The sequence below is a fragment of the Engystomops pustulosus genome, chromosome 9 (assembly GCF_040894005.1).
Source record: "Engystomops pustulosus chromosome 9, aEngPut4.maternal, whole genome shotgun sequence".
NCBI lineage: Eukaryota > Metazoa > Chordata > Amphibia > Anura > Leptodactylidae > Engystomops > Engystomops pustulosus.
Window position 1 is genome coordinate 5,835,308 of NC_092419.1, and position 24,289 is coordinate 5,859,596.

General features: G+C 47.2%; 2 protein-coding genes and 1 long non-coding RNA gene across 3 annotated transcripts in view; 1 reads left to right on the forward strand and 2 right to left on the reverse strand.

Annotated features, from left to right (window-relative positions):
- LTBP4 (latent transforming growth factor beta binding protein 4) overlaps nt 1–1,466 on the reverse strand; it is a 69,288-nt gene extending 67,822 nt beyond the window's left edge. The window contains exon 1 of the mRNA XM_072123243.1: nt 1,001–1,466. Coding sequence (XP_071979344.1) covers nt 1,001–1,220 — 220 coding nt within the window. The 5' untranslated portion in view covers nt 1,221–1,466. The remainder of the gene's footprint in view (nt 1–1,000) is intronic.
- Nucleotides 1–24,289, forward strand: part of LOC140076634 (uncharacterized) — a 161,658-nt gene that overhangs the window by 87,336 nt on the left and 50,033 nt on the right. The gene's annotated exons all lie outside the window — the stretch shown is intronic.
- LOC140076781 (uncharacterized) overlaps nt 21,137–24,289 on the reverse strand; it is a 34,604-nt gene continuing 31,451 nt past the window's right edge. The window contains exons 4-6 of the mRNA XM_072123483.1: nt 23,227–23,423; nt 21,880–21,956; nt 21,137–21,211 (exon numbers count right to left, since the gene is read on the reverse strand). Of these exons, the coding sequence (XP_071979584.1) occupies nt 21,137–21,211; nt 21,880–21,956; nt 23,227–23,423 (349 nt within the window). The remainder of the gene's footprint in view (nt 21,212–21,879; nt 21,957–23,226; nt 23,424–24,289) is intronic.

A 24,289-nucleotide genomic window follows, 5' to 3' on the forward strand; every position in this document is an offset into this window, starting at 1 on the left:
GCAGCTCCTTTCTGTGAGTCAACACTTGTGGCTAACTATTAGCACCATGATATATATATATATGTATACATCCTCAGCCCAAAGCAGTGATAACAAGGCTATACATGATACCGGGCTATATAGTAATACCGGGCTATACAGTAATACAGGGCTATACAGTAATACAGGGCTATACAGTAATATGGGGCTATACAGTAATACAGGGCTATACATGATACCGGGCTATATAGTAATACCGGGCTATACAGTAATATGGGGCTATACAACATACAGGGCTATACATGATACCGGGCTATAGAGTAATACAGGGTTATACATGATACCGGGCTATACAGTAATACAGGGCTATATAGTAATACAGGGCTATACAGTAATACCGGGCTAAACATGATACAGGGCTATACAGTAATACAGGGCTATATAGTAATACAGGGCTATACCTGATACCGGGCTATATAGTAATACCGAGCTATAGAGTAATACAGGGCTATACATGATACCAGACTATACAGTAATACAGGGATATATAGTAATACCGGGCTATACATGATACCGGGCTATATAGTAATACCGGGCTATATAGTAATATCGGGCTATACATCATACCAGGCTATATAGTAATATGGGGGTATACAGTAATACAGGGCTATACATGATACCGGGCTATAGAGTAACACTATACTATTACTATACTATACATGATACCGGGCTATATAGTAATACCAGGCTATACATGATACTGGGCTATATAGTAATACCGGGCTATAGAGTAACACTATACTACTACTATACTATACATGATACAGGGCTATACAGTAATGCAGGGCTATATAGAAATACCAGGCTATACATGATACTGGGCTATAGAGTAACACTATACTATTACTATACTATACATGATACCGGGCTATATAGTAATACCGGGCTATACATGATACTGGGCTATATAGTAATGCTATACTACTACTATACTATACATGATACATGGAGTGCTACTCACAGGCTCGGAATCTGTTCTCCCCGTGGCTCCCGGCGGTGTCATCGCTGTAGACGGTGGTCATGTTCCCTCTCTCACAATGGTTGGTGCAGCGGTCGCCCACGCAGTGCACACGACAGATCATTGGTGTGAACATCACCCGGACCTTCTCCACCTGTCCCCAGGCTGGCATCCAACCCATGCAGCAAAGAGACACAGAAAGAAGAATTAGTTTCCCCTCCATTTTGATCTCTCACCCCCAGAGGCCCCGATGGATTGCTAGCTCTTGGGGGGCCTCAGGGAGTGGGGTTTAGTTTTCTTCTTGGGTTTTTGCAGAGATTATGTTCTTCCTGAACTCCTCCTGCCTCTCACGTAGAAGGAGAAAGGAGGGAGAGATGAAGAAGGGGGGGGATGCGGGGATCTGGGTTTTGGGCTCCTTTGGGGTCTGATGGTTTTAGACTCCCCTCATATGGGAGAATAGAGACTTGGACTGAATGAAACTCTGACTTTATTGGAGCAAAAAAAAAAAAAATGAGGGAGAGTGCGAGAGGACGGATGAGGGAGTGACGGAAAGCGAGAAGTTACACAGCGCTGGCTACAAGACCAAATGTGGATCAACTAATTAAAAACACTCACTGGGCAACGGGCCAACAACAATGTTTACAGGGGGATCCCGTCAGCCATTATAGGGCTCACATTAACCCCATTCACTCCCTGCTCCAAAACATTTACATTACACTCAGATACCAGCGAGGGCAATATAGATATCAGAGCCCAACACCAAATCCTCCTCTCCAGCGCTCCTCCAGGCGTCATCTACACCGCTCATGTATAACACGTCACATTCTAGGGCGACACTTCCGTCATTAAGAGACATAACTTGAAGGGGTCGTCCACTTTCAGCAAATAATTGATATTGTTTGTGTAATAAAAAGTTAGCAATCCTTCACAGTTTTCTAGATCTCTGCTTGCTGTCATACTATAGGAAGCTTAATTGCTCACTTCCTGTGTCATTTTTCATGTGATGTCACACAGTTGCACGGCTTGTTATATCCCTGGTCATGTGATGTCACACAGGTGCAGGGCTCGTTATATCCCTGATCATGTGATGTTACACAGGTGCACGGCTCGTTATATCCCTGGTCATGTAATGTCACACAGGTGCATGGCTCGTTATATCCCTGGTCATGTGATGTCACACAGGTGCACGGCTCGTTATATCCCTGATCATGTGATGTCACACAGGTGCACGGCTCGTTATATCCCTGGTCATGTAATGTCACACAGGTGCATGGCTCGTTATATCCCTGGTCATGTGATGTCACACAGGTGCACGGCTCGTTATATCCCTGGTCATGTAATGTCACACAGGTGCAAGGTTCATTATATCCCTGGTCATGTGATGTCACACAGGTGCACGGCTCGTTATATCCCTGGTCATGTAATGTCACACAGGTGCACGGCTCGTTATATCCCTGGTCATGTGATGTCACACAGGTACATGGCTCATTGTATCCCTGGTCATGTGATGTCACACAGGTGCACGCCTCGTTATATCCCTGGTCATGTTATTTCACACAGGTGCACGACTTATTATATCCCTGATCATGTGATGTCACACAGGTGCATGGCTCGTTATATTCCTGTTCATGTGATGTCACACAGCTGCACAACTCGTTATATCCCTGGTCATGTGATGGCTTGTTATATAACACAGCTCTGATTACCTTCAGAGGGATATAACGAGCCGTGCACCTGTGTGACATCACATGACCAGAGATATAACAAGCCGTGCACCGGTGTGACATCACATGACCAGAGATATAACAAGCCGTGCACCTGTGTGACATCACATGACCAGAGATATAACAAGCCGTGCACCTGTGTGACACCACATGACCAGTATGCACGTGGTGCAGTTTGCCTCACTGATCTGAAGAGTGCACCAGAGTATTGAACATACAGTTTTACATTTTGTGAGCGCCACTTCCTTCATATAGAAATGTTTTCATTTTCATTACAGTGTGTGGCGGCCTGTGACAATTTAAGAAGGAGACGCGTTTCGAGCTCATACGGAGCTTCTTCATCAGGCTCAAAACGCTCCTTCCTTGTTTTATTGTATTAAAGTTGTTCTCAATTGTCACCGGCAGCCACACAAGTAACTGTTATAGAAAATAAAACCTTTTTATATGAAGGAGGTGGCGCTCACAAAATTTTTCGCTGGGGATAAATTGATGTTCATTAGTGAGTTGGCTTAGAATAATTTTACCAGCAAATATTCCCACCTTCTCTGAGTTACAGGCAGGTTTGTTATTAAGATGAATTTGTATGTAAGTTGGAATTGTATCTTTTATAATTGTAGATACAGACAAAATTTTTTGGCCCCAGTGACAATTGTAGTTTGTAAATTTTTTTGCTGTAATGGGACCAAGGATTATCCATAAAGCTTCATTACCGACGCCTTACAGCTGATCATTGCAGTCTGGGACTATAGTAACATCCAGAGAGGTCACCAGAGGTCACAGGGGGCGGGGCAGGGGGGTCCGTCTGTAACTAGGGGGCGTCCATAAGTCAGGTGTCTTTAAGTAGGGGACCATCTGTATATTATCCAGTTTTGGGCCGGATGGTAAAGGTGGGGTTTATCCCCCATACACATAAGATATACAATGACACCAGGCACAACTAAATCAACGCAACAATAAATTGTAGCCATTTCCAAAAAGTTTTGACTACATGTTTTATGGACATATAGAAACTATTGACGTCTATTTCCTCCTCGCTGGATACTTTTCCCCAGTTTCAGGCCATGCAACATTAGACATTCGTATGTAGTCACAATATAATTTTTGGAAACTTCCAAAATAAAACCTTATCGTCGCATTGATCTCGGAGTGTGTGTGTGTGTGTGGGGGGGGTTCTCCATTGGGATATAGCCAGGCCCCAGAGGCTTTCAGGTGCACAGATCCAACATGTAACAGAGAAGATAAGGATTTTATAGATTGGTGGCTTGTGGTGCCAGCATTCATGAATAACATCTCCAGGCAGCGCTAAGATGGCAACTCATGGAAACTTTGTGATTAGATTTATCAAGATGCTTCAATAAATATCAAAAATACACCGGCCTATCCTGGATAAAGGTGAGTGAAATTTTCGCGACACAATTTTTTTTTTAAATGCGACGGTTTTTCCGAATACGTCGGGTTTTCGTTCGGCCACGCCCCCCGATTTCCGCCGCGTGCATGCCAGCGCCGATGCGCCAAATTCCGATCGCGTGCGCCAAAATCCCGGGGCAATTCAGGTACAATCGGCGCAAAACGGAAATATTCGGGTAACACGTCGGGAAAACGCGAATCGGGCCCTTAGTAAATGACCCCCGATGTGTCACACATTTGTCATTGTCACGTGGTCCACATTGGTGGATAACTTCCTAGATAACACATTTATGTGACCCTTCAAGGGGTTGTAAGAATCTAGTGAAATCATTTCCCAGACTTCTGTTTTTACAAAAACTGACAAGATGCATTTCATGTTTTTGCAATGGATTATACACTGATAATACAAAAATGGCAAAAAAAGGAACATGGAGTCATTGGGGGTCATTTACTAAGGGCCCGAATCGCTATTTGTCGTCGCGTTTCCCGAAAATTACCGTTTTGCGCCAAATTGCCCTGGGTTTTTGGCGCACGCGATCGGATTGTGACACATCGGCACCGGCATGCACGCGATGGAAATCAGGGGGCGTGGAAAACCCTACGGATTCGGAATTTTTATTTTTTTTTTTAAATGTGTCTCTTAACACGCGCTTACCTGCACCCAGGATAGGATTGGTGAACTCCAGCGAACTCTGACGGACTTCAGCGCAGCAGCGACACCTGGTGGACATCGGGCGCACTACCTTAGTGAATCGCCAAAAGCACCGAATCCTCGACGGAGAACGTAATTGATATTGTTTGTTATACAATTTCCCAATATACTTTCTGTATCAATTCCTCACGGTTTTCTACATCTCTGCTTGCTGTCCTGCTATAGAAAGCTTCTATGTTTACTTCCAGTGGATAGAAATCTGCCCCTGGTCATGTGATGGACACTCAGGTGCACGAGCCGCTATATCACAGAGAGTAATTACATTTGTGTGATACTAATGGCTCATGTACCTGAGTGTCCATCACATGACCAGGGCCAGATTTCTACCAGCTGGAGGTAAACATAGAAGCTTTCTATAGCAGGACAGCAAGCAGAGATGTAGCAACCAATGAGGAATTAATACATAAAGTATATTGGGAAATTGTATAACTTTTACTTACACAAACAATATCAATTATTTGCTGAAAGTGGACAATCCCTTCAAGTGTAAGATAGCTGGGGCCCTTGTAACATCTGTGCCAGGGCTTAAAGGACATCTACCATCAGAATTTTTTTGATGATAGACTGCCCAATCTTAATTGGCCAAAGCATTTTATAGTATGAGGAACAGGTTTATAGCCGGTTTTTAGGATATTTTTGTGGCACATCCTGCATTTCATGAAAGTTACAAAAACCTGTTCCTCATACTATAAAATGCATTGGCCAATTAAGATTGTGCAGAAATCCTGACTCCAATCACTTTCTAGTCTCTGATATCTCGGTTTGCTAGTTCTTGCTATGAGTCTACGGTGGATCTCTGACTATTCATTTACCTTGTGATTTTGTACTGCATTATCTGCATATCTGTACACACGTTCTTCTGTGTTTGTCTTGTCCTGTGTCTCCGTGTTATCACAGGGTAGGATGGGGGATTAGGTAGGCACAGCTGGGGGGGGGGGGGGGAGGGACTAGCTTTAGGGGTCACTGTCCATGTCTGTCCTACCTTTCCATCTGTGTCTACTCCCTTAGTGCTGATTTTTAAAATGACGGTGCTTATCTCCCATTCCTTGCATGACCGCTAAGAGAAGCCTTGTAGATGCATATACCTTGCCACTAGTCAATGAAGTTGGTGTAAATGACCGAATACAACTCTTTTCTGCCAACCATATAGACAATGGGGGGCAAATAGGACCTGCATTTCAAGCAAGGGTCCATGTATCGTCCGTACTGCCAGGGGATTGCATTCAATTTCTGAGGCATAAGTATTAGGCACATGTCTAGCTTCCAGTCATCAATTGTGCCAAAAAATTGGCTCCACCCATTTTCAAATTTGTGACTTTCTAACACCAGTTTTTATAGGCAAGGAGAGGCAAACAATACCCTGGAGCTGTGCGATGCTTCAACACTTCCATCACCCTACTATAAGCTTCTTGTGTATAATGGCCAATTCTTGTAAATTCTCCCTACTTGAGTTCTTTTTGGACGTATCATAAATTCTAAAATTTAGGAAGTGGCTAAACTGATCTCCATTCTGCATAAGTTTACAGAAATGTACCGGAGGAAGACAGTCCAGCATTTGTTACTTGTTAGAGCAGGAAATTTTCGGCTGAAATTGCTAAAACTGAAAAGTCAAGAAAATGGAATCGAGATCCGTTGCAAAATGAGTTAAAACTTAGACGTAATGAGCCGATGAAAGAAAGGAAAACTGCAGGGTCAGACTACACTGGGTTTGTTTGTAGTCTGTAACCATGGGAGACGCAAGGATTTAAACCTTTTTTTACTGATTTTGTTCACACTTCCATCTTTCAAAATTTGGATTCTAGGAGACCAGATAATGAGGTGCCCAGGGTGTGCTACCAAATTTTTGGGTGGATAAACTTGTCACCTTTTTGTACAGGTCACACCCCTCTCACAAAGATACAAAACTGCTCCCTAGATGCCAGGTGCTGGATACCAGGTCTGACAACACTACACACAAAAAAATAATCGTCAGGTGATGCTTTTTCAGGATTTTTCTTTTTGCAGAGCCCAAAAGATTTTTAAACTTTTCCGGGGGTCAATAAGGTCTTTTAAATGTATAAAAGGGGTTGGCCACTTATAGAAAATGTTACCATATTAGGAGCCATGGCTTATGTGACCCTGGGCAGCAGGATTCAGAACTTCCGGTGCTGTCCCATGTCCTGCTGGCTTCTAGCAGATGGAGGGGGGCCATGCAGTCATTACTGTCTGCTCACCCCCTTTGCCATAACCTTTCCCATATCCGTTGTTTTGAGGATAATGCGTTTGTCCTAGGCACGCCCTTCCAACCACTGATATGGGAGAGGTCATCATGCAATCAGTAATGAGAAGCCAGCAGAACATGGGACATCACAGGAAGTTCAGTGTCCTGCTGCCCGGAGGTCACATGACCCACGGCTCCTGGAGGTGAATGGCTAACTTTAACAGGGCAAGTATCATTAGACTGACCCCACTAGGGTCTTATACTTACCCTGTCAAAGTTTCCTATAAGTGGAATCATCAAAGTATGGTCATAGCTATAGGTGGCCTCATGAAGGTCCTAAACTTGCTGAGGATTGAGGGGCTGTTGAGGGGCCTTGTTTCAGATTTTACAATAGGACCAGGAAACTTGAAGTTACCCCTGGGACACACTGCTTTACTAGTCCTGTCCTGTATGTAATGCATATGTAGACACCTAGACCCTGCCCCATGTTCTTATATTTATAATCCTGTCAAGCAAAGTATTATTTTTCTATTCACGCGTTTCAGCGCGGCCAATAAACCAAACACAGTCCCTCCCGAGTCTTCAGAACCACCTCATAAAGTCAGTTTGTCCATGACAACTATTTGTAGTCTATTATGTGCTGGAAAAATCACGTCCCTTCTTTATTGTTTCTCCGACTTCGAAGAATAAAATGGAGAGCGATGACTCCGTGTCCGGCAATGGAGAATGAGCGCAGAGTCCCGGGATTTTCAGAGGAAAGTTGAGGTCATTGGGGGATATGTAAAATGTAGAGAAACAACCGGAGGTATTAGCCAATAGGAAGCTTCTTCTATTATTTAGTATATGGAATGTGACCGGTTACAATGAATCACATCAGTATATTCTGCAATTATTCTCATATTTATAGGTTCATTCTGATAAATGGTACAAGCCTTGAAAAAGCCACAATTCATGGCGCAAGTCTGGGACCCCCCCACCCAAACCTAACACAACTCTACATCAAGAATGGACTGTACTACAGAACTCAATGGGAGTCATTTACTAAGGGCCCGAATCGGGGTTTTTTCCGGCGGGTTTCCCGAAAATTACCAATGCGCCGAATTGCCCCGCGATCAGATTGTGGTGCATCGGCCCCGGCATGCAAGCGGCGGAAATCGGGGACACGGCCGTCGGAAAACCCCACGGATTCAGAAAAACGCAGAATTTTCTTAAAAAAAATGTGTCGCTTGACACGCACTTACCTGCACCCAGGATAGCTTGGTGAACTCCAGTGAACTCCGACGGACTTGAGCTCAGCAGCGACACCTGGTGGACATCGGGTGCACGACCTTAGTGAATCGCCGGAAGACCCGAATCAGCGTTGGAGAACCCGCCGCTGGATCGGGTAAGTAAATCTGCCCCAGTATGTCAGCGCCTTAGGGAGCGTTCCCAACGCTCATGGCCAGGGGTCGGCCCGATTGCATCTGTGTCTCCACTGGAACGTGTTTTGTATTGTGTACATGGAAAACATCAGGTGCTGGTTACTAATCGTATGCGTTTCACTGGAGACAGAGATGCGATCGCTCTCCCCTCGTCCTGTGCATTTGCATTGCAAGAAGGCAGCAGTGGATTATAATATAAGTGGTTTCTGCAGTAGCCGGGGGCCCAAGCCTTCCAGGGGGCCCACGGCCACCCAAACCACCCACCAAATTTTATGGATGAAGGACCTTCATCCATGTAATCCTCATACATTTGCTCCTGCTCTCAATACACATGTACACAAGAGCCATTTCAGGACCTTTGAAGGTCCTGAAACTGCAGATTGAAAACAGGCAGAAGGATTCTAGTACCAGATGTAGGAAGTGATTCCAGGCTTGTAGGGGCTGTAATATCCAAGTCAGTCTTAATCCGCCCCTTCAAGAGGGACAGGGCAGGCAGGAGGACAGGACACGTGATGTTTATTGGGGTCCTTCTCTCACCCTGCACTAGTCGGCTGCGGGCTGTGAACTTTCATACTACGTCTTTTTGGACTTTTTAGGAAGTTTTCCGTGAAATTACCATTCCAACAATTCCTTGTATGTGCAGCTCTTTATTTAGCTCGCTGAGCGCCCCGGGGCACACGTTCTGTTTATATAGAGAAGGTCCTTCATCTGTGTAACCAGTCCGGAGAGCGGGAGGAATTTATTTCTGAGCTCCTCCAAGACAATGCCGCCTTCTAGATAAGGAGCGAGTCTGGAAATAGAATCTCGATTGTGGTATATATAACGTTCTTTCTTATTACACGTGTGTTATAAAGGCCAAGCAGGGGCGTAGCTATCGGAGCCGGCGGCCAAGCCACTGATATACTGCCATCAGATGTGTCCGGCCAGATTCATTCTGTGCTCTCCATGGGTGGGTCACTATTGATTTCAGGGAAACTTTGACTCTGGTAAACTCCCCTTTTATAACACAGAATATTTTCTCCAGCATCATGACCACCCTGGTTGGTTTGCAGGTTCTTGGACCTGGTAACTAGTTGATGAAACTTTAAGGGATTTCTAGTAATTACACCTGTTCAAGACCAGACTAACACACCAGAGAAGATCCACTAGAAACCTAATAATGGCCCCAAATATCCAGCAGAATAGAAACCCAGAAGAAGATTTAGAAGTGAATTTGAAGCTCTGACCTCAGATGGAAGGTTTCACCATTATTATAGATTATAAGGTCTTTACACACTCAATGGACACGGAAGGGTCTACGACCATAAAACCCTCGACCCTTCTGGACTCAAATTACCCAAGTTCAACTCTGTGGGGCAGATTTACTTACCCGGTCCATTCGCGATCCAGGGGCGCGTTCTCTGCGGTGGATTCAGGTCCGGCCGGGATTCATTAAGGTAGTTCCTCCGACGTCCACCAGGTGGCGCTGCTGCGCTGAAGAGCATCGGAACGCGCTGGGGTTCACCAAGCCGGACCGAGTGAAGGTAAGTGCAAGCTCCGCGACACATTTTTTTTTAAAATGCCGCGGTTTTTCCGAATCCGTCAGGTTTTCGTTCGGCCACGCACCCCGATTTCCGTCCCGTGCATGCCAGCGCCGATGTGCCACAATCCGATCGCGTGCGGCAAAATCCCAGGGCAATTCAGGGGAAATCGGCGCAAATCGGAAATATTCGGGTAACACGTCGGGAAAACGCGAATCAGGCCCTTAGTAAATGACCCCCTGTATCTGTACAAATACTGACTACCACATTTTTTTTATAGTGTCTCGGCTTGTCCCACTCGTAGTGCAACGTCCCTGTAGCTAAAGATACCCAAAGCCAATATAACATTCTTGCCACCTGTCTTAACTTTGCCGAAACAGTCTCTAATTTCTAGAAATTCCCAGTAGATCTACACATTACTCAATCTGAAGAAATGGAAGGGTTTGTGAATCCCGGGCTCCATGTAGTTATAACCCGGGTTGCATGGACCCAGGGTCGGCTCCAGGTCTCAGTAGGCCCCTGGGTGACAGAGCCTCAGTGGGCCCCTTTGCAGTGAACTCACATGGCAGTATTTAAAATTCAGAAACTGAAACAGATTCCAGTCTCTAGTTTATCGTAGCAAACATCCCCCTCATGGGTATTTTATATAAAGCCCCCCTCATCCCCTATAGATTCATTAGAAACAGCCTCCCTCATCCGTTATGGATTCATTAGATACAGCCTCCTTCATCCCATGGATTCCTTATGAGGGCCCCTCCCAGCAGCTCTGGGCCTTGGCACTTGCCCGGGTATGCCCAGTGCTGGCGCCGGCCCTGCATGGACCATAAGTGGGCCTAGCACATCCCTAAATATGCAATGTCACATGGAAGAAGTCAACTCTATGTCGGCAACGTGTACAATGGATCGCAACGTGAGCTATGAAAGGTCACATTATGGACTTTCAGGAATGAAATGGCCGGTATGATGCCTTAGAATCAGTCCCCAGTGACCTCCCTCCCTCTCCCTGCCAAATTACATCTTTAAAATGCCCCCTGGGTCCTGGCTCCACATCACTTAAGTTAATGTTACCTCTTAAGTGCCAGGCAACGCTCTCACATCCGCTGTCCCTCATAAACAAACAGCAGCTGAATGTCAGGCCCCAAATGTCTTCTGACAAGCAGCTGGCGTGATTCATTATTGCTGCGCGGCCACAAGTGTTACCCATTATCCAATCTGAGAGTGTACGACGCCAGAGCGTGAGGTCATACACTGCAGCGCCGGATGATATCACTGGAAGCCGAGGGCATGTGCTGAGCATGGACAAAGGGGAGATAGCGGTGAGGTCAGTCCTGAGCACTTACCAGATGCCCCAGGCCGTACCCACATGTATGAAGGGGAGATACCGAGAGGTCAGTCCTGAGCACTTACAGGATGCCCCAGGCCGTACCCACATGTATGAAGGGGAGATACCGGTGAGGTCAGTCCTGATCACTTACCAGATGCCCCAGGCCTTACCCACATGTATGAAGGGGAGATACCGGTGAGGTCAGTCCTGAGCACTTACCAGATGCCCCAGGCCGTACCCACATGTATGAAGGAGAGATACCGGTGAGGTCAGTCCTGAGCACTTACAGGATGCCCCAGGCCGTACCCACATGTATGAAGGGGAGATACCGGTGAGGTCAGTCCTGATCACTCACCAGATGCCCCAGGACATACCCACATGTATGAAGGGGAGATACCGGTGAGGTCAGTCCTGAGCACTTACCAGATGCCCCAGGCCGTACCCACACGTATGAAGGGGAGATACCGGTGAGGTCAGTCCTGAGCACTTACCAGATGCCCCAGGCCTTACCCACATGTATGAAGGGGAGATACCGGTGAGGTCAGTCCTGAGCACTTACCAGATGCCCCAGGCCGTACCCACACGTATGAAGGGGAGATACCGGTGAGGTCAGTCCTGAGCACTTACCAGATGCCCCAGGCCTTACCCACATGTATGAAGGGGAGATACCGGTGAGGTCAGTCCTGAGCACTTACCAGATGCCCCAGGACATACTCACATGTATGAAGAGGAGATACCGGTGAGGTCAGTCCTGAGCACTTACCAGATGCCCCAGGACATACTCACATGTATGAAGGGGAGATACCGGTGAGGTCAGTCCTGATCACTTACAGGATGCCCCAGGACTTACCCACATGTATGAAGGGGAGATACCGGTGAGGTCAGTCCTGAGCACTTACCAGATGCCCCAGGCCGTACCCACATGTATGAAGGGGAGATACCGGTGAGGTCAGTCCTGAGCACTTACCAGATGCCCCAGGACATACCCACATGTATGAAGGAGAGATACTGGTGAGGTCAGTCCTGAGCACTTACAGGATGCCCCAGGACATACCCACATGTATGAAGGGGAGATACCGGTGAGGTCAGTCCTGAGCACTTACAGGATGCCCCAGGCCTTACCCACATGTATGAAGGGGAGATACCGGTGAGGTCAGTCCTGAGCACTTACCAGATGCCCCAGGCCTTACCCACATGTATGAAGGGAGATACCGGTGAGGTCAGTCCTGAGCACTTACCAGATGCCCCAGGCCTTACCCACATGTATGAAGGGGAGATACCGGTGAGGGCAAAAATGTATTAATTTAATTATATAAAGAGCTTGTGTCTGGGGAAGCCCTGGAGACCAAATATGGACAGATGCTGATCTGAACCTGATGACGTGCTCACGGCTAACCCGACGCTTCTCTCAAAAGGATTCCCTGCCCGATGTCTGTGGAATCCATTCAGTACTATCAGTTCAGGCTTTGAAAGTATTTACTATGCGGGACCAGGAGGGAAAATCCGTGACAATCTGATAGCTGCCCGTGACGCGGGAAAGACGTAAGAATAATGGAACTGTCCCAGGAAAATCGGGCCGGTTGGGAGCTATGTGAGTTCCAGAAACTTTTGTCTGGTGACACCAACTTTTTCTGTCCAATCCAATTGGAGTTTAAGTCGTATTGATAAAATTATTTTTCTGTTCTTTTGTCCATATTTAGCATCTACAATGGTTGTGTCCGTACATTTCTGTTTGGAAATTTTGCTGATATGTAAGAACAGAGAGAACTCAGTGGCTTCTCTATTCAGTCTAACAGTTTTACCTGGTCCAAGAAGCCACCTGTCCTCCGGATCCATAACATGGACATTAACCAATTATAGCCAGTCCTTTGGTGCGCCCTGAAACATCGCAAATATGTATAGCAGCCCAGTTTCATTCATTCCCAACAGGCTGAAATGCAATACTGATATTTGCATGGGTTTTCTCTGGGTCCTCCGGTTTCCTCCCACACTCCAAAAAACATACTGATAGGGTGATTAGATTATGAGCCCCATTGGGGACAGGGACCGATTTAGTAAAACTCTGTGTGCGCTATATACATAAAAGAATTATTATCACTGAATACGGTCTACAACTCTGCAGTGATAGTCTACAGGGTCTCTCTCCACACACTTCTCTTCATCTCCTAAACATCACTCCAATCCTGACTTTCCACTCTCTACTCACACCAGCACTTTCATTAACTTAAGGTTCTTCCTTCTGGAAGGTTCCAGAGCCATTTCTGTGGGCACTCAGACCATTGCCCCAGGACAGAGTTCACCAAATCTTCCCGCAGACCAAGGCAAGAGATGCTGCTCTCAGTGCTGTTTTAAAGTTGTGTCACCCCCTTATCGTCATAGACTGTAAGCTCTTGTGTCACCCCCTCATCCTCATAGACTGTAAGCTCTTGTGTCACCTCCTCATCCTCATAGACTGTGAGCTCTTGTGTGCCCCCCCTCATCCTCATAGACTGTAAGCTCTTGTGTCCTCCCTCATCCTCATAGACTGTAAGCTCTTGTGTCCTCCCCCTCATCCTCATAGACTGTAAGCTCTTGTGTCCTCCCTCATCCTCATAGACTGTAAGCTCTTGTGTCCTCCCCCTCATCCTCATAGACTGTAAGCTCTTGTGTCCCCCCTCATCCTCATAGACTGTAAGCTCTTGTGTCCTCCCTCATCCTCATAGACTGTAAGCTCTTGTGTCACCCCCTCATCCTCATAGACTGTAAGCTCTTGTGCCCCCCCTCATCCTCATAGACTGTAAGCTCTTGTGTCCCCCCTCATCCTCATAGACGGTAAGCTCTTGTGTCACCCCCTCATCCTCATAGACTGTAAGCTTTTGTGTCATTCCCTCATCCTCATAGACTGTAAGCTCTTGTGTCTCCCCTCATCCTCATAGACTGTAAGCTCTTGTGTCACCCCCTCATCCTCACAGACTGTAAGCTCTTGTGTCCTCCCTCATCCTCATAGACTGTAAGTTCTTGTGTCACCCCCTCATCCTCATAGACTGTAAGCTCTTGTGTCCCCCCTCATCATCATAGACTGTAAGCTCTTGTGTCACCCCCTCATCCTCATAGACTGTAAGCTCTTGTGTAACCCCCTTATCTTCATAGACTGTAAGCTCTTGTGTCCCCCCTCATCTTCATAGACTGTAAGCTCTTGTGTCCCCCCCCCTCATCCTCATAGACTGTAAGCTCTTGTGTCACCCCCCCTCATCCTCATAGACTGTAAGCTCTTGTGTCCCCCCTCATCCTCATAGACTGTAAGCTCTTGTGTCCTCCCTCGTCCTCATAGACTGTAAGCTCTTGTGTCACCCCCTCATCCTCATAGACTGTAAGCTCTTGTGTCACCCCCTCATCCTCATAGACTGTAAGCTCTTGTGTCACCCCCTCATCCTCATAGACTGTAAGCTCTTGAGTCCTCCCCTTGTCCTCATAGACTGTAAGCTCTTGTGTCCCCCCTCATCCTCATAGACTGTAAGCTCTTGTGTCACCAGTCATCCTCATAGACTGTAAGCTCTTGTGTCACCCCCTCATCCTCATAGACTGTAAGCTCTTGTGTCACCAGTCATCCTCTTAGACTGTAAGCTCTTGTGTCACCCCCTCATCCTCATAGACTGTAAGCTCTTGTATCCCCCTCATCCTCATAGACTGTAAGCTCTTGTGTCCTCCATCGTCCTCATAGACTGTAAGCTCTTGTCTCCCTTCATCCTCATAGACTGTAAGCTCTTGTCTCCCTTCATCCTCATAGACTGTAAGCTCTTGTGTCACCCCCTCATCCTCATAGACTGTAAGCTCTTGTGTCACCCCCTCATCCTCATAGACTGTAAGCTCTTGTGTCACCCCCTCATCCTCATAGACTGTAAGCTCTTGTATCCCCCTCATCCTCATAGACTGTAAGCTCTTGTGTCACCCCCTCATTCTCATAGACTGTAAGCTCTTGTGTCACCCCCTCATCCTCATAGACTGTAAGCTCTTGTGCCCCCCCCCCCTCATCCTCATAGACTGTAAGCTCTTGTGTCATCCCCTCATCCTCATAGGCTGTAAGCTCTTGTGTCACCCCCTCATCCTCATGGACTGTAAGCTCTTGTGTCACCCCCCTCATCCTCATAGACTGTAAGCTCTTGTGTCACCCCCTCCTCCTCATAGACTGTAAGCTCTTGTGTCCCCCCTCATCCTCATAGACTGTAAGCTTTTGTGTCCCTCCTCATCCTCATAGACTGTAAGCTCTTGTGTCACCCCCTCATCCTCATGGACTGTAAGCTCTTGTGTCACCCCCCTCATCCTCATAGACTGTAAGCTCTTGTGTCACCCCCTCCTCCTCATAGACTGTAAGCTCTTGTGTCAGCCCCTCATCCTCATAGACTGTAAGCTCTTGTGTCACCCCCTCCTCCTCATAGACTGTAAGCTCTTGTGTCACCCCCTCCTCCTCATAGACTGTAAGCTTTTGTGTCCCTCCTCATCCTCATAGACTGTAAGCTCTTGTGTCACCCCCTCATCCTCATAGACTGTAAGCTCTTGTGTCACCCCCTCATCCTCATAGACTGTAAGCTCTTGTGTCACCCCCTCATCCTCATAGACTGTAAGCTCTTGTGTCTCCCCTCATCCTCATAGACTGTAAGCTCTTGTGTCACCCCTCATCCTCATAGACTGTAAGCTCTTGTGTCTCCCCTCATCCTCATAGACTGTAAGCTCTTGTGTCACCCCCTCATCCTCATAGACTGTAAGCTCTTGTGTCTCCCCTCATCCTCATAGACTGTAAGCTCTTGTGTCACCAGTCATCCTCATAGACTGTAAGCTCTTGTGTCACCCCCTCATCCTCATAGACTGTAAGCTCTTGTGTCCTACCCTCATCCTCACAGACTGTAAGCTCTTGTGTCACCCCTCATCCTCATAGACTGTAAGCTCTTGTGTCTCCCCTCATCCTCATAGACTGTAAGCTCTTGTGTCACCAGTCATCCTCATAGACTGTAAGCTCTTGTGTCACCACTCATCCTCATAGACTGTAAGCTCTTGTGTCCCCCCTCATCCTCATAGACTGTAAGCTCTTGTGTCACCCCCTCATCCTCATTGACTGTAAGCTCTTGTGCCCCCCCCTCATCCTCATAGACTGTAAGCTCTTGTGTCACCCCTCATCCTCATAGACTGTAAGCTCTTGTGTCACCCCTCATCCTCATAGACTGTAAGCTCTTGTACCCCCCCCTCATAGACTGTAAGCTCTTGTGTCACCCCTCATCCTCATAGACTGTAAGCTCTTGTGTCACCCCCTCATCCTCATAGACTGTAAGCTCTTGTGTCACCCCTTCATCCTCATAGACTGTAAGCTCTTGTGTCACCCCCTTATCCTCATAGACTGTAAGCTCTTGTGTCACCCCCTCATCCTCATAGACTGTAAGCTCTTTTGTCACCCCCTCATCCTCATAGACTGTAAGCTCTTGTGTCACCCCCTCATCCTCATAGACTGTAAGCTCTTGTGTCATCCCCTCATCCTCATAGGCTGTAAGCTCTTGTGTCACCCCCTCATCCTCATGGACTGTAAGCTCTTGTGTCACCCCCCTCATCCTCATAGACTGTAAGCTCTTGTGTCACCCCCTCCTCCTCATAGACTGTAAGCTCTTGTGTCCCCCCTCATCCTCATAGACTGTAAGCTTTTGTGTCCCTCCTCATCCTCATAGACTGTAAGCTCTTGTGTCACCCCCTCATCCTCATGGACTGTAAGCTCTTGTGTCACCCCCCTCATCCTCATAGACTGTAAGCTCTTGTGTCACCCCCTCCTCCTCATAGACTGTAAGCTCTTGTGTCACCCCCTCATCCTCATAGACTGTAAGCTCTTGTGTCACCCCCTCCTCCTCATAGACTGTAAGCTCTTGTGTCACCCCCTCCTCCTCATAGACTGTAAGCTCTTGTGTCCCCCCTCATCCTCATAGACTGTAAGCTTTTGTGTCCCTCCTCATCCTCATAGACTGTAAGCTCTTGTGTCACCCCCTCATCCTCATAGACTGTAAGCTCTTGTGTCACCCCCTCATCCTCATAGACTGTAAGCTCTTGTGTCACCCCCTCATCCTCATAGACTGTAAGCTCTTGTGTCTCCCCTCATCCTCATAGACTGTAAGCTCTTGTGTCACCCCTCATCCTCATAGACTGTAAGCTCTTGTGTCTCCCCTCATCCTCATAGACTGTAAGCTCTTGTGTCACCCCCTCATCCTCATAGACTGTAAGCTCTTGTGTCTCCCCTCATCCTCATAGACTGTAAGCTCTTGTGTCACCCCCTCATCCTCATAGACTGTAAGCTCTTGTGTCTCCCCTCATCCTCATAGACTGTAAGCTCTTGTGTCCCCCCTCATCCTCATAGACTGTAAGCTTTTGTGTCCCTCCTCATCCTCATAGACTGTAAGCTCTTGTGTCCTCCCCTCATCCTCATAGACTGTAAGCTCTTGTGTCACCAGTCATCCTCATAGACTGTAAGCTCTTGTGTCACCCCCTCATCCTCATAGACTGTAAGCTCTTGTGTCACCCCTCATCCTCATAGACTGTAAGCTCTTGTGTCACCAGTCATCCTCATAGACTGTAAGCTCTTGTGTCACCACTCATCCTCATAGACTGTAAGCTCTTGTGTCCCCCCTCATCCTCATAGACTGTAAGCTCTTGTGTCTCCCCTCATCCTCATAGACTGTAAGCTCTTGTGTCACCAGTCATCCTCATAGACTGTAAGCTCTTGTGTCACCACTCATCCTCATAGACTGTAAGCTCTTGTGTCCCCCCTCATCCTCATAGACTGTAAGCTCTTGTGTCACCCCCTCATCCTCATTGACTGTAAGCTCTTGTGTCACCCCCTCCTCCTCATAGACTGTAAGCTCTTGTGTCACCCCCTCATCCTCATAGACTGTAAGCTCTTGTGTCACCCCCTCCTCCTCATAGACTGTAAGCTCTTGTGTCACCCCCTCCTCCTCATAGACTGTAAGCTCTTGTGTCCCCCCTCATCCTCATAGACTGTAAGCTTTTGTGTCCCTCCTCATCCTCATAGACTGTAAGCTCTTGTGTCACCCCCTCATCCTCATAGACTGTAAGCTCTTGTGTCACCCCCTCATCCTCATAGACTGTAAGCTCTTGTGTCACCCCCTCATCCTCATAGACTGTAAGCTCTTGTGTCACCCCTCATCCTCATAGACTGTAAGCTCTTGTGTCACCAGTCATCCTCATAGACTGTAAGCTCTTGTGTCACCACTCATCCTCATAGACTGTAAGCTCTTGTGTCCCCCCTCATCCTCATAGACTGTAAGCTCTTGTGTCTCCCCTCATCCTCATAGACTGTAAGCTCTTGTGTCACCAGTCATCCTCATAGACTGTAAGCTCTTGTGTCACCACTCATCCTCATAGACTGTAAGCTCTTGTGTCCCCCCTCATCCTCATAGACTGTAAGCTCTTGTGTCACCCCCTCATCCTCATTGACTGTAAGCTCTTGTGTCACCCCCTCCTCCTCATAGACTGTAAGCTCTTGTGTCACCCCCTCATCCTCATAGACTGTAAGCTCTTGTGTCACCCCCTCCTCCTCATAGACTGTAAGCTCTTGTGTCACCCCCTCCTCCTCATAGACTGTAAGCTCTTGTGTCCCCCCTCATCCTCATAGACTGTAAGCTTTTGTGTCCCTCCTCATCCTCATAGACTGTAAGCTCTTGTGTCACCCCCTCATCCTCATAGACTGTAAGCTCTTGTGTCACCCCCTCATCCTCATAGACTGTAAGCTCTTGTGTCACCCCCTCATCCTCATAGACTGTAAGCTCTTGTGTCTCCCCTCATCCTCATAGACCAGTGATGGCTAACCTATGGCACTGGTGCCAGAGGTGGCACTCAGAGCCCTTTCTGTGGGCACTTAGGCCATCACCAGAGATGACTCCAGGTAACTTCCTGCAGTCCCAGACTTGCTGAGCACAGAGCTATTTTAAAGTGACAGCGCTACCTGGGACTATTTTCTGCTTTATTGGTGTCCTCAGAGTGCTGGTATCAATTAAACTGTGACAGAGAAGGGAGTATAAATCACAAATTAAATTCCTGTGTTGGCACTTTGCGATAAATAAGCAGGTCTTTGTTGTAGTTTGGGCACTCGGCCTCTAAAAGGTTCGCCATCACTGTCATAGACTGTAAGCTCTTGTGTCACCCCTCATCCTCATAGACTGTAAGCTCTTGTGTCTCCCCTCATCCTCATAGACTGTAAGCTCTTGTGTCACCCCCTCATCCTCATAGACTGTAAGCTCTTGTGTCTCCCCTCATCCTCATAGACTGTAAGCTCTTGTGTCACCAGTCATCCTCATAGACTGTAAGCTCTTGTGTCACCCCCTCATCCTCATAGACTGTAAGCTCTTGTGTCACCCCTCATCCTCATAGACTGTAAGCTCTTGTGTCACCAGTCATCCTCATAGACTGTAAGCTCTTGTGTCACCACTCATCCTCATAGACTGTAAGCTCTTGTGTCCCCCCTCATCCTCATAGACTGTAAGCTCTTGTGTCTCCCCTCATCCTCATAGACTGTAAGCTCTTGTGTCACCAGTCATCCTCATAGACTGTAAGCTCTTGTGTCACCACTCATCCTCATAGACTGTAAGCTCTTGTGTCCCCCCTCATCCTCATAGACTGTAAGCTCTTGTGTCACCCCCTCATCCTCATTGACTGTAAGCTCTTGTGCCCCCCCCTCATCCTCATAGACTGTAAGCTCTTGTGTCACCCCTCATCCTCATAGACTGTAAGCTCTTGTGTCACCCCTCATCCTCATAGACTGTAAGCTCTTGTACCCCCCCCCTCATAGACTGTAAGCTCTTGTGTCACCCCTCATCCTCATAGACTGTAAGCTCTTGTGTCACCCCCTCATCCTCATAGACTGTAAGCTCTTGTGTCACCCCTTCATCCTCATAGACTGTAAGCTCTTGTGTCACCCCCTTATCCTCATAGACTGTAAGCTCTTGTGTCACCCCCTCATCCTCATAGACTGTAAGCTCTTTTGTCACCCCCTCATCCTCATAGACTGTAAGCTCTTGTGTCACCCCCTCATCCTCATAGACTGTAAGCTCTTGTGTCATCCCCTCATCCTCATAGACTGTAAGCTCCTGTGTCACCCCTCATCCTCATAGACTGTAAGCTCTTGAATCACCCCTCATCCTCATAGACTGTAAGCTCTTGTGTCACCCCCTCATCCTCATAGACTGTAAGCTCTTGTGTCCCCCCTCATCCTCATAGACTGTAAGCTCTTGAATCACCCCTCATCCTCATAGACTGTAAGCTCTTGTGTCCCCCCTCATCCTCATAGACTGTAAGCTCTTGAATCACCCCTCATCCTCATAGACTGTAAGCTCTTGTGTCATCCCCTCATCCTCATAGACTGTAAGCTCTTGTGATCAGGACCCTCACTCCTATTATTCCATTTGTTTGCCCTCTGTAATATAGTATTGTATTTGTATACGTCCCCTATGATTTGTACAGCGCTGCGGAATATGATGGCGCTATATAGTAAAGATTATTATTATTAATTGATATGACATCACTGCCAGTGTTGGAGCTATGTTATATATTTTCTTGTTTTTCATTAACTGAACCCCCACGACCACCTCCCCCCAACCACCTGACAAAAAAATAAATTCATAATGGGAAAGAAAAGCTTCACCTCCGGGATCTGAGATTATCTGTCATCAGGACCGCACCGTATTGTTCCATTCCGGTGCCTTCCTATCCACAGTCCTGCATCTCCTGCCTCATCAGCCTCAATATAACATGTAGCCCCCCTATAGCTGACGCCAGGTACCGGCCGACACCAGAGAATAATCGCTGTCACAGAGCGGTAATAAGCGGATTTGAGCGGGAAAGAGTTTTGTGTCTGTCATCGCCGGCTCCTTCTATGGAATCCTGCAGGAAATTCGTATCAATGTGAATAATGTTATTTTCTGCCGGGCGTTTTCAGACCTCAGTCCTGGGAGCAGACAGAAAAACAAAGACAGGACACAGATTGGAGCTAAACCTGACACTTCTCTCTGCGCTGCTGATAAGCCTGAGGTCAGCCACACACTTACCCTACTCAGTGCACCCCCATGCTCAGAGAGACCCTAATCCCCTCACATTATACCAGGTATGCGCTGGCGGGCGATTAGGGGGCGTATATACAGCGTTTCCATAACTGGTTACTGTATACTAATCATCATCAGATGAATTATATGTAACCTCGCCTACTTGGCGAACCTCCCAACGCTTCCCTCCCGAGGAAAGAAAGATCCGGAATGCAGAATTTCAACACCATTGGATTTGTTTTAGCAGAAAGGCAAACTGGGTGGACCTTGCCCTGACCTTATTACTGTAAGACCCCATGAACACGACCGGTAGGGTGCATGCACATGAGCGTGTGCCCGGCCATTGCCTGTCAGCGTGCTGGAGAGGAGAAGGGTTGAGCACCGCTACGGCACGGCACGACATAACGTCAATGGGGACATATCTAAGTTTGCGGCCAGATATACATCCCTACGATGTAATGCAGCTTTATGGTGGTCGTGACCAAGCACCAGGGTCTAGTCAGTTCATACCCAGGAGCAACCAGTTATGGAGGCCAGGAATAGGCTATAAGGAAGCCTGATATGGAAGGCCAGAGAATGCTGAGACACTACAATAGGAACAGTGGAGGGTACACAAGTCATGGATGGGTGTCCATGTAGAAGTCTTCAGCTTTGGATTGGTTTGGGGCCTTAAAGAGGACCCCTCACCAACTCCCATAACTCTAACTCTAACCTCTTCCAAAGTGGCACCGCTCCCTTATTGGCATTATTTATTCAGAATTCTGTTGTGATTTTCACTAGAAAACTGTCTGCAGCACATTGTTCGACAAGGGGGCGTGACCTCACACCCAAAAAAGTCCATTAGCCAACAGTAATGCTGTGCCGACAGAATGTTGTCCTAGTTTTCTGGCGTAAGGTAAGCAACTAATGTTAGGTGCAAAGTATGACGAGACAGTCGTATACTTTTTAAATCTGCCCCACCAGGTCTACCCCAACCCAGGAACACTCATTTGACAATTAGGCTCTCTGCAGCCAGATGGGTTTTCTGGACCGGAGCCATTAGCCACCTGCATCAGAGATGAGAAAATAATGAGATCAATTACTTAGGGATAAAGGGAAAACTGGAACATTGGGGCTCATTTACTAAGGACCAGAATCGCTCATTTTCGTTGGGTTTCCTGAAAATTACCGTTTTGCGCCGTTTTGCCCCGGGTTTTTGTCACACGCGATCGAATTGTGTCACATCGGCGCCGGGTTTCACGTGAAGGAAATTGGGGGCGTGGCTGTCGGAAAACCTTAAAAAAAAAAAAAATGTGTCGCTTGACACGCACTTGCATGCACCAGGAAGAGGATGGTGAACTCCGGCGGACCTCGGCGCAGCAGCGACACCTAGAGGGTGACAGGCGCACGACCTTAGTGAATCCCGGCAGGACGCGAATCCACGTCGGACAACGCCGCGAATGGACCGGGTATGTAAATCTGCCCCAATGTCTACTAAAGGATGCATTGACTAGGGGTCGATGAAAGAGTGAGCTTGCCTGTTGGATTGGCACTCCTGTGTCTCTAGGACATGAAGGGCTTCCCAGTGGATTCGGCAGCATTCAGAGACTATCGGGGTGATCCCACTAGTCAACGTGACTTGGGAGCTCCAGACCTTGAGAGGTCAACCACTACGTGACAACTCCACCATGCAGCGTCTGCTTGGCCATAAACCATTGCCGCCATACGGGGAGTAAATGCCATTGGGACACACAGACTGCTCTTCAATGTGGATAATGAATATTTCTTAGGACCCTCCCCAGTGGTCACCTGCAATCTGCAACCATTACACAGGTTCCATCCAATCCTAGTATTGGCCACCAATCTGAAAGCACTTACCATTTGTCTGGATCAGCCGTAGAATATTGTATTCCCCTTTAGCTGTCCGGATACTATTGGGCACCCGATGTCTCTCCTTCCAGTTGTCTTTGGCTGTTTGGCTCTTTTGCGTTTCCAGGTGCTTTGCCAGGAATGCCGCCATCTTGTCCCTTTTTGCTAGGCCCTTCCTCTGCAGAATGGACTGGAGCTCCTGCACACTGGACACATCAATCATGTAATAATACGGAATAAATCTAAGGCAGTCATAGGTGTACAGCCACATGTAGAAGACCCCTGCATACAGCTCCTGACATCCATATACACAATCTCAGCTCCTACTGTATATATAGAGATCCCTGTACTCACCTCTCACTGTATGTATAGAGATCCCTGTACTCACCTCTCACTGTATATATAGAGATCCCTGTACTGACCTCTCACTGTATATATAGAGATCCCTGTACTCACCTCTCACTGTATATATAGAGATCCCTGTACTCACCTCACTGTATATATAGAGATCCCTGTACTCACCTCTCACTGTATATATAGAGATCCCTGTACTCACCTCTCACTGTATATATAGAGATCCCTGTACTCACCTCTCACTGTATATATAGAGATCCCTGTACTGACCTCTCACTGTATATATAGAGATCCCTGTACTGACCTCTCACTGTATATATAGAGATCCCTGTACTCACCTCTCACTGTATATATAGAGATCCCTGTACTCACCTCACTGTATATATAGAGATCCCTGTACTCACCTCTCACTGTATATATAGAGATCCCTGTACTCACCTCTCACTGTATGTATAGAGATCCCTGTACTCACCTCTCACTGTATATATAGAGATCCCTGTACTCACCTCTCCCTGTATATATAGAGATCCCTGTACTCACCTCTCACTGTATGTATAGAGATCCCTGTACTCACCTCTCACTGTATATATAGAGATCCCTGTACTGACCTCTCACTGTATATATAGAGATCCCTGTACTGACCTCTCACTGTATATATAGAGATCCCTGTACTCACCTCTCACTGTATATATAGAGATCCCTGTACTCACCTCACTGT